This window comes from Thunnus maccoyii, chromosome 5 (genome assembly GCF_910596095.1).
Source record: "Thunnus maccoyii chromosome 5, fThuMac1.1, whole genome shotgun sequence".
Taxonomy (NCBI): Eukaryota; Metazoa; Chordata; class Actinopteri; order Scombriformes; family Scombridae; genus Thunnus; species Thunnus maccoyii.
Genome location: NC_056537.1, coordinates 557,574 through 572,573, shown reverse-complemented (window position 1 = coordinate 572,573; position 15,000 = coordinate 557,574). Strand labels below are relative to the sequence as shown.

Genomic DNA, 15,000 nt, shown 5'->3' with positions numbered 1-15,000 from the left:
TGTGTGTGTGTTACTGTGTGTGTGTGTGTGTGTGTGTGTGTGTGTGTGTGTTACTGTGTGTGTTACTGTGTGTGTGTGTGTGTGTGTGTGTGTTACTGTGTGTGTGTGTGTGTGTGTGTGTGTGTGTTACTGTGTGTGTGTGTGTGTGTGTTACTGTGTGTGTGTGTGTTACTGTGTGTGTGTGTGTGTGTGTTACTGTGTGTGTTACTGTGTGTGTGTGTGTGTGTGTGTGTTACTGTGTGTGTGTGTGTTACTGTGTGTGTGTGTGTGTGTGTGTGTGTTACCTGCTTCTCACTGAGTGCTGTGATCTTGGCTTGAAGTTCGTGGAGTTGTTTCTTCAGATCTGCGTTCTGAAAGATGAATCAGTCATTCGCTGATAAACTTGAACAGATCAATAAATCTGTGATTACAGTAAATCGTGTAAACATCAGGTGTGTTTACCTGAGGGTCCTGCTTCATCTGGGCAACCAGTTTCTGCAGAAGAAGAGATGAAACAGTCAGAACAATGTGAATAACAGTGACACCTGCTGGTCACAACGAGCAGCTGCAACCAGCTGACGCATCTGTTCAACCACGTTCACACGTTCACTGAGAACATGTGGAAGAAAAGAAGAAAATAACTGTTCACTAAATTAAATTTAAGACTTTTTAATTCCACTGTAGTCACAGAACAACCAGCCGGGACGAAAAGGCTGCAATTATATATGAAATACACAAACTGTCATTTCTATCACATCAGCACTTCCAGCTGTACAACTATAACTTGTGTTGTTTGTGTTTGCTGATTGTTTGTTGTTGTCAGGTCTGTTTTTCCTGATTTAATAAAGATGAAATACAGCAGCAGCAGGTGGAACATCCACAGTGTCCTCACTTCAATTCATTTTAAAGCTGCATTGATTAGTCAATTAATCAATTAGTTGATCAATAGAAGACCTGATAAAAAATCTGCAAATCTTCACTGGTTGCAGCTTCTAAGACGTGATGATTTCAAGCTTTTCTGTCGTGAACTGAATATTTTTGAGTTTTGGACTGATGGTGGATTATTTTCACTGCTGTCTGATGACTCACTAATCAATTAATGGAGAAAATAATCAGCAAACTAATTGATTATAACATAGTTGCAGTAATTGCAGCACTAATTAAGTGACTTAAACACCTCACTGTTCAACCAATAACAATAAGAGAGATGCTAGAAGCTCAAAGTGTTTCCTTCATTTGGTAACGTGAACTTTACTGTTTTGCCCTGAGTTTCGCCTCTCAGGCTGTCCTCTCCCCTCCCCTCCTCTCCTCTCCTCTCCCCTCCCCTCCCCTCTCCCCTCCCCTCCTCTCCCCTCCCCCCTCCCCCCTCCCCTCCCCTCCCCTCCCCTCCCCTCTCCGTCACATGGATGTATTATAAGAGCTGGAGAACTAGAGATAAGAACTGCCCGGCTGGCACATACACCAAAAAAAGTTTCTGGGTTTACTTCCTCGTTGTGCGTTGAATATGCTCAGAAGCGTTTCCCCCGCTGGCCCCGCCCACTAGTTCCCGCCCATAGACTTTACATTGTGATGATGTCACAATGTTTCTCGGCTCATGGAAAGTCTTACAAATATAAAACCTCCATGGATCAAAAATTCATGATAGAAAGAGTCATAATTGACTCTTTCTATCATGAAAGAGTGAATCTTGATTGACTGTTTGCAGTTCGAGGTGTCCTGTCGACGGTTTACAGACGTCTCCTTTACAGTGGGGGTCTTTGGGGGGATTTTTACTGTAATACCACCAGTGACCACTGGGAGAAACTGGCTGCAAGTATCAGCTCTGATAACACATCCATGCTTGGTGGAGGTCGTTGTGGCTGTTTGCTGCCTGAGAGGAAGCCTGCAGACACAACTCAGGGCTTAAAAAAACACACACTCTGCATTAACAGGTACACAAATAGTTTAATCTGGTTTTATATACAGATAATTCTCTTAAAAGACGCTGATCATCCGTCAAAGTAACACAGTAGAAGACGCTTTGTGGTGAAGATGGAAATAAAACTTTATTTAAAGGTTCATTGTTGACATTTGAAATAGTGGGTTGAATTTTTGTCATGTGACTTTTATATCAAAGCTACAGATACGTTGAGCCAGCCGGTCAACTTACACTTTACATCCACGTCTGTCCAGACTCATAACATGAGTATATATATATATATATGAGTATATATAATATCTACAGTGAAATCTTTGAAGGAGTTTAATAAAAGGTTAATAAAAGGTTAATGTTACTATATATATAATGTTACTGTATATATAATGTCACTGTATATATAATGTTACTGTAAATATAATGTTACTTTATATATAATGTTTCTGTATATATAATATTTCTGTTCATATGTTACTGTAAATATAATGTTAATGTATATATAATGTTACTGTAATTATAATGTTACTGTATATATAATGTTACTGTATATATAATGTTTCTGTATATATAATATTTCTGTTCATATGTTACTGTAAATATAATGTTAATGTATATATAATGTTACCGTAATTATAATGTTACTGTATATATAATGTTACTGTATATATGTTACTGTATATATAATATTACTGTTTATATGTTTCTGTATATATGTTACTTTAAATATATAATGTTACTTTATATAAAATGTTTCTGTATATATGTTACTGTAAATATAATGTTACTTTATATATAATGTTACTGTTTATACAATGTTACTGTATATATAATGTTACTGTTTAAACAATGTTACTGTATATATAATGTTACTGTATATATGTTACTGTATATATAATGTGACTGTTTAAACAATGTTACTGTATATATAATGTTACTGTAATTATAATGTTACTGTAAATATAATGTTACTGTAAATATAATGTTACTGTATATATAATGTTACTGTAATTATAATGTTACTGTAAATATAATGTTACTGTAAATATAATGTTACTGTATATATAATGTTACTGTAAATATAATGTTACTGTATATATAATGTTACTGTAAATATAATGTTACTGTAAATATAATGTTACTGTATATATAATGTTACTGTAAATATAATGTTACTGTATATATAATGTTACTGTATATATAATGTTACTGTAAATATGTTACTGTATATATAATGTTACTGTAAATATAATGTTACTGTAAATATAATGTTACTGTATATATAATGTTACTGTATATATAATGTTACTGTAATTATAATGTTACTGTAAATATAATGTTACTGTAAATATAATGTTACTGTAAATATAATGTTACTGTATATATAATGTTACTGTATATATAATATTACTGTTTATATGTTTCTGTATATATGTTACTTTAAATATATAATGTTACTTTATATAAAATGTTTCTGTATATATGTTACTGTAAATATAATGTTACTTTATATATAATGTTACTGTATATATAATGTTACTGTTTATATATAATGTTACTTTATATATAATGTTACTGTAAATATAATGTTACTTTATATATAATGTTACTGTTTATATATAATGTTACTGTTTATATAATGTTACTGTAAATATAATGTTACTGTATATATAATATTACTGTTTATATGTTTCTGTATATATGTTACTTTAAATATATAATGTTACTTTATATAAAATGTTTCTGTATATATGTTACTGTAAATATAATGTTACTTTATATATAATGTTACTGTTTATATAATGTTACTGTAAATATAATGTTACTGTATATATAATGTTACTGTATATATTATGTTACTTTATATATAATGTTACTGTTTATATATAATGTTACTGTTTATATATAATGTTACTGTATATATAACGTTACTGTATATATAATATTACTGTTTATATGTTTCTGTATATATGTTACTTTAAATATATAATGTTACTTTATATAAAATGTTTCTGTATATATGTTACTGTAAATACAATGTTACTGTATATATAATGTTACTGTATATACAATGTTACTGTATATACAATGTTACTATAAATACATTGTTACTATATATATAATGTTACTGTATATATGTTACTGTATATATAATGTAACTGTTTATACAATGTTACTGTATATATAATGTTACTATAAATACAATGTTACTATATATATAATGTTACTGTATATATGTTACTGTATATATAATGTAACTGTTTATACAATGTAACTGTATATATAATGTTACTGTATATATAATGTTACTGTATATATAATGTTACTGTTTATATAATGTTACTGTATATATAATGTTACTGTTTATACAATGTTACTGTTTATACAATGTTACTGTATATAAAATGTTACTGTAAAAAAAATGTTACTGTATATATAATGTTACTGTATATATAATGTTACTGTTTATACAATGTTACTGTATATAAAATGTTACTGTAAAAAAAATGTTACTGTATATATAATGTAACTGTTTATACAATGTTACTGTATATATAATGCTACTGTTTATATAATGTTACTGTTTATATAATGTTACTGTAAATATAATGTTACTGTATATATAATGTTACTGTAAATATAATGTTACTGTATATATAATGTTACTGTTTATATAATGCTACTGTAAATATAATGTTACTGTTTATATAATGTTACTGTAAATATAATGTTACTGTATATATAATGTTACTGTAAATACAATGTTACTGTATATATAATGTTACTGTATATATAATGTTACTGTAAATATAATGTTACTGTATATATAATGTTACTGTAAATATAATGTTACTGTATATATAATGTTACTGTAAATACAATGTTACTGTTTATATAATGCTACTGTTTATATAATGTTACTGTTTATATAATGTTACTGTAAATATAATGTTACTGTTTATATGTTACTGTAAATATAATGTTACTGTATATATGTTACTGTTTATATAATGTTACTGTAAATATGTTACTGTTTATATAATGTTACTGTAAATATAATGTTACTGTATATATAATGTTACTGTAAATACAATGTTACTGTATATATAATGTTACTGTATATATAATGTTACTGTTTATATAATGTTACTGTAAATATAATGTTACTGCATATATAATGTTACTGTAAATACAATGTTACTGTATATATAATGTTACTGTAAATACAATGTTACTGTATATATAATGTTACTGTATATATAATGTTACTGTAAATATAATGTTACTGTATATATAATGTTACTGTAAATACAATGTTACTGTATATACAATGTTACTGTATATATAATGTTGCTGTATATGTGATGTTACTGTATATATAATGTTACTGTATATGTGATGTTACTGTATATGTGATGTTACTGTATATATAATGTTACTGTATATATGTTACTGTTTATATAATGTTACTGTATATATAATGTTACTGTATATGTGATGTTACTGTATATATAATGTTGCTGTATATGTGATGTTACTGTATATATAATGTTGCTGTATATGTGATGTTACTGTATATGTGATGTTACTGTATATATAATGTTACTGTATATATAATGTTACTGTATATGATGTTAATGTATATATAATGTTACTGTATATACAATGTCACTGTTTTTATAATATTACTGTATATATAAATGTTAGTTTATATAATGTTACTGTATATATGTTACTGTTTATATAATGTTACTGTAAATACAATGTTACTGTATATGTGATGTTACTGTATATGTAATGTTAATGTATATATAATGTTACTGTATATGTGATGTTAATGTATATATAATGTTACTGTGTATATATAATGTTACTGTATATGTGATGTTACTGTATATGTGATGTTAATGTATATATAATGTTACTGTATATATAATGTTACTGTATATGTGATGTTAATGTATATATAATGTTACTGTATATGTGATGTTACTGTATATGTGATGTTAATGTATATATAATGTTACTGTATATATAATGTTACTGTATATATAATGTTACTGTATATGTGATGTTAATGTATATATAATGTTACTGTATATGTGATGTTACTGTATATGTAATGTTACTGTATATGTGATGTTAATGTATATGTAATGTTACTGTATATATAATGTTACTGTATATATAATGTTAATGTATATATAATGTTACTGTATATATAATGTTACTGTATATGTGATGTTATTGTATATATAATGTTACTGTATATGTGATGTTACTGTATATGTGATGTTACTGTATATGTGATGTTAATGTATATATAATGTTACTGTATATATAATGTTACTGTATATATAATGTTATTGTATATATAATGTTACTGTATATATAATGTTACTGTATATGTGATGTTACTGTATATGTGATGTTACTGTATATGTGATGTTAATGTATATATAATGTTACTGTATATGTGATGTTACTGTATATGTGATGTTAATGTATATATAATGTTACTGTATATATAATGTTACTGTATATGTGATGTTAATGTATATATAATGTTACTGTATATGTGATGTTACTGTATATGTGATGTTAATGTATATATAATGTTACTGTATATATAATGTTACTGTATATGTGATGTTAATGTATATATAATGTTACTGTATATGTGATGTTACTGTATATGTAATGTTACTGTATATATAATGTTACTGTATATGTGATGTTAATGTATATATAATGTTACTGTATATATAATGTTACTGTATATGTAATGTTAATGTATATATAATGTTACTGTATATGTGATGTTACTGTATATGTAATGTTACTGTATATATAATGTTACTGTATATGTAATGTTAATGTATATATAATGTTACTGTATATGTGATGTTACTGTATATGTAATGTTACTGTATATATAATGTTACTGTATATGTGATGTTATTGTATATATAATGTTACTGTATATGTGATGTTACTGTATATGTGATGTTACTGTATATGTGATGTTAATGTATATATAATGTTACTGTATATATAATGTTACTGTATATATAATGTTATTGTATATATAATGTTACTGTATATATAATGTTACTGTATATGTGATGTTACTGTATATGTGATGTTACTGTATATGTGATGTTACTGTATATGTGATGTTAATGTATATATAATGTTACTGTATATGTGATGTTACTGTATATGTGATGTTACTGTATATATAATGTTACTGTATATGTGATGTTACTGTATATGTGATGTTAATGTATATGTGATGTTACTGTATATGTGATGTTACTGTATATATAATGTTACTGTATATGTGATGTTACTGTATATGTGATGTTACTGTATATGTGATGTTACTGTATATATAATGTTACTGTATATGTGATGTTACTGTATATGTGATGTTACTGTATATATAATGTTACTGTATATGTGATGTTACTGTATATGTGATGTTACTGTATATATAATGTTACTGTATATGTGATGTTACTGTATATGTGATGTTACTGTATATATAATGTTACTGTGCAGATGTATCAGAGCAGGAGATTCATCTGCAGCATTAAAGGCTTTGAAAACATTTATTCTCAATCTGCTTCTTAACAGGATCAATGAGGTTTTACAGCTAAAATTTAGCCTGTATTAAAACTTCCACATTGAGTTCAATGAGAGAATATATATGTATATACACATCTGCTCGATGGGGTCCGACATGAGCACAACTTTGTTTTTATAAGATGGAAACATTTAGTATATTTCACATGATCAGATTTCTGTCTTTTAGCAATTTATTTATCAGATTCCCAAATGTGAATATTCGATGACTTTGTGCTACATACATTTCTCAAAGAACTTCAATACAAAGTGCTGAGGTTGTGATCTGTAGCGCGACAAGCTAGCGAAGCTGTAAACTGAACCGCATCTCCGCACATGCTCAGTGGCGTCTGCATTACACAGAACTACTGTCCAGAGACTGAAAACCAGATCGCTGTTATTAGTCTGTTTCTGAACAAACTAACGTTAACTTCAGTCTCTACTGAGACACTGTGTCGAGTTACGGATACTAGACAGGAAGTGATGTCATGACTTTAGCTCTCTATTGACGTTTTCATGTGTTTACTTTCTTTTTTAAATGTTTTTAATGCGTTACGACCTACCTGATGGATCTGGATCTCCACCTTCAGAGCCTCCTGTAACGTCTGTAATTCCATCATGGATCCAGTCAGTCTGCCAGCCGATCGATCAGCCTGCACACACGCACGCACACACACAAGCACGCACGCACACACACGCACGCGCGCACACACACGCGCACACGCACACACATGCACGCACGCACGCACGCACACACACGCACACACGCACACAAACACGCACGCACGCACACACACAAACACGCACGCACGCACACACACAAACACGCACGCACGCACACACACGCACGCACGCACGCACACAAACACGCACGCACACACACACACACGCGCACACGCACGCACACACACACAAACACGCACGCACGCACGCACACACACAAACACGCACACACACACACGCGCACACGCACGCACACACACACACAAACACGCACGCACGCACGCACACACACACACACGCGCACATGCACGCACACACACGCACGCACGCACACACACACACACACAAACACACATACACACACGCACGCACACACACACACACACACACACACACAAACAGAAACAGTCTGAACAGCCGGTTCAACAGAAATCACGGGGCTGAGGTCATGGCTGTTGTCATAGCAACGTGAGGGTACAGCCATGTAAGGACTTCCTGTATGATGCTGACAATAATAGTTCCCTGTCAAGGTCAAGTGAGGTCACATGACGACCCGTCACACCTTTCAGGTAAAACTGAACATCATATAAAACACATGATTATTATTATTATTATTATTAATTACTGAGTTAATGAACTTTACCTGAACACCGTCTCCAGTAGGAAAACCATCCAACTGAAGCATTAAAGTGCCGCTGCAGACAAAACACACAGAAAACATTTAACTGATGTTTAACAAGTTTCATTCAACTGGAACTGATTATTATTATTATTATTATTATTATTATTATTATTATTAATGTGAAACAGACTGAATGTTGTTGTGTTATTAAATTAATGCAGGTGACGTGTAACTTCACTATAGTTAAAACACATTAAATGTGAATCAATGGAACTAAAACCAGTTTAATTATCTGAATATCTGAATTCATGTTGCTGGTTTTTGTAAATATTTTTCTGAATCTTGTAAAAAATGTTAAAATGTTCAATTAATAAAACAAAAAAGTGAATTTAGTTTCACTAAAGATGTAACAAACTATAAAACACATTTATTTACTGTGTATTTAATTCAAAGTGTAACTTTATTACTGTTTAATGACTTTACATCTGAATTCATTGTTCATTTCTCTCTATTAAATATTTAATTGAACACATTTACTTCATTATTACTGAAAGTGTTTTAAATTAAAAACATGTAACTGTTCTCAGCTGAACATGTAAAATACATCATTAATAAATATAATAATATTATTCGTTCTGTTTATTCATTTTACACATGAAACAGTTTATAACAGTTTAAATGTTCATAATTTGGGTTAAAATGAAGAATTATTGAATGAAAGCAGATGAATAAAGTGTTAAATATGACTTCAGTTGATATTTGACACTCAGATTAAAAGTTATTGATCAGTGTTATTGATGACAGACTCACCACCTGGCTGTGGGACTGGACTCCACCCCTCTGTGCTGCCCTGTAAAACACAACAAACACACATCACACAGCCAGCCAATAATCACTCTCTCCATACCTTCACTTCTTATTGATCCATAAAAATACCTGAAAACGTTTCGCTGACGTCCTCAAAATATTCACAACAGAAACCTGATCAGTTTTCACGTCGATCAATTGATGATGAAAAGATCTGGTGATTGATTATCTGTTGTTAAATCTGATCTTTAAACTCACTTTATGAACTTTATATGTTTTAATTTATAGATTGATTCTATTTGTTAATGAATTTACTCAAATATTTTATTCTTATTGATTGAAAAGTCAATAAATCTATCATTATTATTATGATGATAGTTATTAATCAGGTGAGCTGTAGGTTCATGATTCTACACTGTAAATGACGACGTTCTCTTCTTCTATGTTCCTTATATATATAATGTATTTATATATTTATATATATATATATATATATATATATATATAAATATAGTGAAGCTTCACTGCGTCTCTTCCACTCGTTACTTATAGTTTTATTATAGTTCATGTTGTTTTTATTTGATGTTTTCATGTTTTGACAGATAATAAACTGAAGCTCGTGAAGTCGTTCAGGTATCTCCTCCATATTAATAAACTCTTCTTCTCCACTTCCTGCTAATTAAAGCACAACTTTCTATTAACCCAGATACTTTCTCTCTATAAAGTCATGATGTTATTTATAGTTGTTCTATAGAAACGGACTCTACAACAGCAGCTTTATTGATATTATTATTATTATTATTATTATTATGATTATTATTATTATTATTATTATTCATCTACTTCCATCAGCAGCTGTGTGTGATCAATACAGTTGATCTTATAACACCTACAGTCACTTCACTGGAAGTCACATGACCACCACTTTCACTTTCATCACTGAGCACACCGAGTACTGCAGTACTCACATACTCTACTGCAGTACTCACATACTCTACTGCAGTACTCACATACTCTACTGCAGTACAAGTACTAATACATCAGTGTACAAATACTCCATCACAAGTAAAAGTCCTGCATGAAAAATCCTCCTGCAGTAAAAGTACATAAGTATTATGAGCTTGATGTAGTTAAAGTATTGCAGTAAAAGTACATAAGTATTATGAGCTTGATGTAGTTAAAGTATTGCAGTAAAAGTACATAAGTATTATGAGCTTGATGTAGTTAAAGTATTGCAGTAAAAGTACATAAGTATTATGAGCTTGATGTAAAGTATTGCAGTAAAAGTACATAAGTATTATGAGCTTGATGTAAAGTATTGCAGTAAAAGTACATAAGTATTATGAGCTTGATGTAGTTAAAGTATTGCAGTAAAAGTACATAAGTATTATGAGCTTGATGTAGTTAAAGTATTGCAGTAAAAGTACATAAGTATTATGAGCTTGATGGAGTTAAAGTATTGCAGTAAAAGTACATAAGTATTATGAGCTTGATGTAGTTAAAGTATTGCAGTAAAAGTACATAAGTATTATGAGCTTGATGTAAAGTATTGCAGTAAAAGTACATAAGTATTATGAGCTTGATGTAAAGTATTGCAGTAAAAGTACATAAGTATTATGAGCTTGATGTAAAGTATTGCAGTAAAAGTACATAAGTATTATGAGCTTGATGTAAAGTATTGCAGTAAAAGTACATAAGTATTATGAGCTTGATGTAGTTAAAGTATTGCAGTAAAAGTACATAAGTATTATGAGCTTGATGTAGTTAAAGTATTGCAGTAAAAGTACATAAGTATTATGAGCTTGATGTAGTTAAAGTATTGCAGTAAAAGTACATAAGTATTATGAGCTTGATGTAGTTAAAGTATTGCAGTAAAAGTAGTGGTTTGGTCCCTCTGACTGATATATTATTATATATGACATCATTAGATTATTAATAGTGAAGCATCAGTGTTAGAGCAGCATGTTACTGTTGTAGCTGCTGGAGGTGGAGCTAGTTTACACTACTTTATATACAGTTAGCTAGTTTAGTCCAGTGGTTCCCAACCTAGGGGTCGGGCCCCTCCAAAGGGTCAGCAGATAAATCTGAGGGGTGGTGAGATGATTAATGGGAGAGGAAAGAAGAAAAAACAAAGTTCTGATACACAAATCTGTTTTCAGTTTTTGGACTTTTTCTCTAATCTTTGATTTTTGCTGAAATATTGGATCATTTGAACATTTATTGAAATGAAAGCATGTGAGAAGTTTAGAGGGAAAAATCACTATTTGGTGGAGCTGTTAACAACTCATAGACATGTGAAATGTGACCCCGACTACACACTGCTTTTTGTAAGACGTCAAAAGCCAAAAAGGTTGGAAACCACTGGTTTCATCTTTAACAATGTGTTGTATTTTAAAAGCTTGTTATATTATCCATTGTGTCAAATCTTCATCTGAAAAGTAACTAAAGCTGTCAAATAAATGTAGTGGAGTAGAAAGTACAATATTTCCCTCTGAAATGTAGAAAGTAGCATCACATGGAAATACTCAAGTTAAGTACAAGTACTTCACAACTTGTACATCATACAGTACTTGAGTAAATGTAGTGAGTTACTTTGTGACACAGGAAGCAGCAGAATTGATCTTCACTGAAGTTTTCTGCACTTTAATAGAAATGTTGCAGCTGCAGTAGTTTATTTATTTCAGACGATATAAAGCTGATTAAAGTCGATGCGTCTCCACAGGTTAAAGAACCGACAGTAACATTAAATACTGTGTGTCGGTTTCTCACAATAACCTGAGAAATCTGCAGTTTATATCAGAACTGCAACAATTAAACAATTAATCGACTGAAAGCAAATATTTAGACGATCAGTTGATTGTTTGTCAGGTTTTATATTTGCAGTCTTTTGTCCTCTATGATCATTAACTGAATATCTTCCTCAGAGATGTTTCTCACAACTTTTTGACATTTCATCCACTGTGATTATTTACATTAACCAGGTGATCATGAGATCACGAGTACGAGAAGAAATAATTACAGTTCAAGTGCACAAACACACAGAAGATACACACGTCAGACACAAATAATCAACAGATTATCAGTAATGACAATAATCATTCGTTGGAGTGTAAGATGTACTTTTTGTCCTTAAAATGTGTATTTACTACTTCAGGATACTGATGCATTTTCTAAAGGATTTCTATATTTTTATAACCACTTTGTAGTTAATTAACTTTATCTGATAACAGTTAATTAAATATATCTGGTCACGCTTCCCTTTAAGTTCCCCTGTTTATTATTAACCAGTCTATAAGCAGTTAATAAACCTTTATAACTCACTATAGTGTATTCATAAGCAGATAGAAGTGTTTAGTAATGTTCAATATTTTATTCTAACTTCTCCTATGAAGACATTTGATATTATTACAGCTGTATTTTACTGTTTATCTGTTAAAGAGCAGCAAACACTTCTGGAGTTATTCTGCATGAATAAACTGCATTACAGTGAGTTATAAAGCGTTTATTCACTGTTTGAAATGATAAAGTGTCTGTTAAAGTCTGTTTTCTGACCTAAACACTCACAGAGAAAGAAAGAAATGAGATTAAAGTGCAGTCCAGAGTCTTGTATCATGAGTCTGACCTCTGTGACTGACTCCATGTGTCACAAACATCCAGAGAAAACACATCAGTGCTTCTGAACCTGCTCTCCACACCCGCCGGTGTCTCTGAGCACCGGTGTCCCGGCAGGACGCTCTGGCGGCCGGTTAATTGCAGTAATTGCTCCCCGGGTGGGACACGAAGTTGTCTGGATAAACTTCCTCAGCACCGCCGGTGCAGAGGCCCGAAAACACACTGAAATGAAGCTAAAATGGAGGTTTTCAAGATGAAAGCCGTGAGAGCTTCAGCTGCGGGAGTTCAAACCCTGAAAAGTGTTTTTTGTTTCTGCGGTGAAATAAATGTTTTATAACCTTCTTATTAAGCCACTATGGCGGTCTGAGCCTCCTATAAACACACCGGGCTGCCTCATCACAGCCCGCAGCTCGGTAAACTCTCATGTTCCCGTGATTACCGGCTCCTGGCTCTTATATTCTGCTCTCACTGCTGCTAAAAGCATCCAAAGACACTCGCAGATCCGACATTTCTCTCCTGAAGCTGCGAAATGTGACAGAACAAGTGGATAACGTTAGCTAGCCGCTAATGCTAGCCGCTGCTAGCCGCGCTGCTAACGCCGCCAGCCGCGGATAACTTCCATTAAACAGGAATAAAAACAGTAAAGATGGAGATCTGAGACACAGACACAGAGACACGGAGACACGGAGACACACAGACGAGACACAGAAATACGCGCAGCAACAGTCCCAGAAGACGCCATCTTCCAGGATGGGGACAGCGGCGGCGGGTTAAGTTATCTCGGCCCCTTGTCCTCCAGAAACATCAACTCCGAGCAGAACAAACCGCAGCTAAACACGCAGAAACAGTCCGGACAGCTGCGGGAGGCTCCCGCACACCTGCAGCCCCGCACCGCCCCGCACACACACGGCCAGCACACACGGCAGCACGCAGGGAAAGTTTGACAACAGAGACAATTAAAGTTATGAAATTAAAAAGCCCAATGTGCACTTACTCAGCAGCAGTCCTCCTCTAGATTAATTAAATATATATTATAAGAAGCCGATCCGCGGTGGAAGAACCGCACACAACCCGCCCGGCTCGCTCCGGCCCGCACGGCGGCGTCTTGTTGCGGTATTTTATATTTAGTTTGAGTAAATTAGTGTAAAAACAGACAAACTGAAGCTACAAAACAAGAAGAACTCTTCTTCAATCTCATTCAGCTCAGCCTCAGCACAGCACAGATCCCTGCGCCGCGGAGCTGCAGGAAGGGGCACAAAAACTAGCTCCGCGTCCAACTGACGCCCGTTAATCCGCGACAAAGCGTTTGATATTTGTGTGTGTGGTTGTTAAAGTTCGTTAAATCGAGCCGATCAGCAACGCCAGGTGACAAGAAAAGGTGTTCGGAAAGCGGACTACTTTTTGTGTCGGTGCAGCGAATTTATTTCACTTTGCCTAAGGAACGGCGGTGCTGCGACTGCCATTGCCTAGGGAAAAAACCCGGATGTAAACTCAGTGAAACTCTATGGAGAGAAAGTCACACACACACACACACACACACACACACACACACACACGGTGTGTAACTCAGAAACGGAACAGTTTGTTATTGTTCGCTGTTCAGACCGACTAACGGCGTCTCTGCTGCGGCCGCTGCTCAGCCTCCATGATCGGCTCCTCAGCGCTGGAGCCGCCGGACTGTTGCACTCTGAGGAGGAGGAGGAGGAGGAGGAGGAAG

General features: G+C 32.5%; 1 protein-coding gene across 1 annotated transcript in view; it reads right to left on the bottom strand.

Moving 5' to 3' along the window:
• phf21ab (PHD finger protein 21Ab) overlaps positions 1–13,254 on the bottom strand; it is a 35,554-nt gene extending 22,300 nt beyond the window's left edge. The window contains exons 1-6 of the mRNA XM_042410732.1: positions 13,236–13,254; positions 9,675–9,714; positions 8,886–8,937; positions 8,083–8,172; positions 442–474; positions 285–350 (exon numbers count right to left, since the gene is read on the bottom strand). Coding sequence (XP_042266666.1) covers positions 285–350; positions 442–474; positions 8,083–8,172; positions 8,886–8,927 — 231 coding nt within the window. The 5' untranslated portion in view covers positions 8,928–8,937; positions 9,675–9,714; positions 13,236–13,254. The remainder of the gene's footprint in view (positions 1–284; positions 351–441; positions 475–8,082; positions 8,173–8,885; positions 8,938–9,674; positions 9,715–13,235) is intronic.
• Between the last annotated feature and the right edge of the window lie 1,746 nt (positions 13,255–15,000).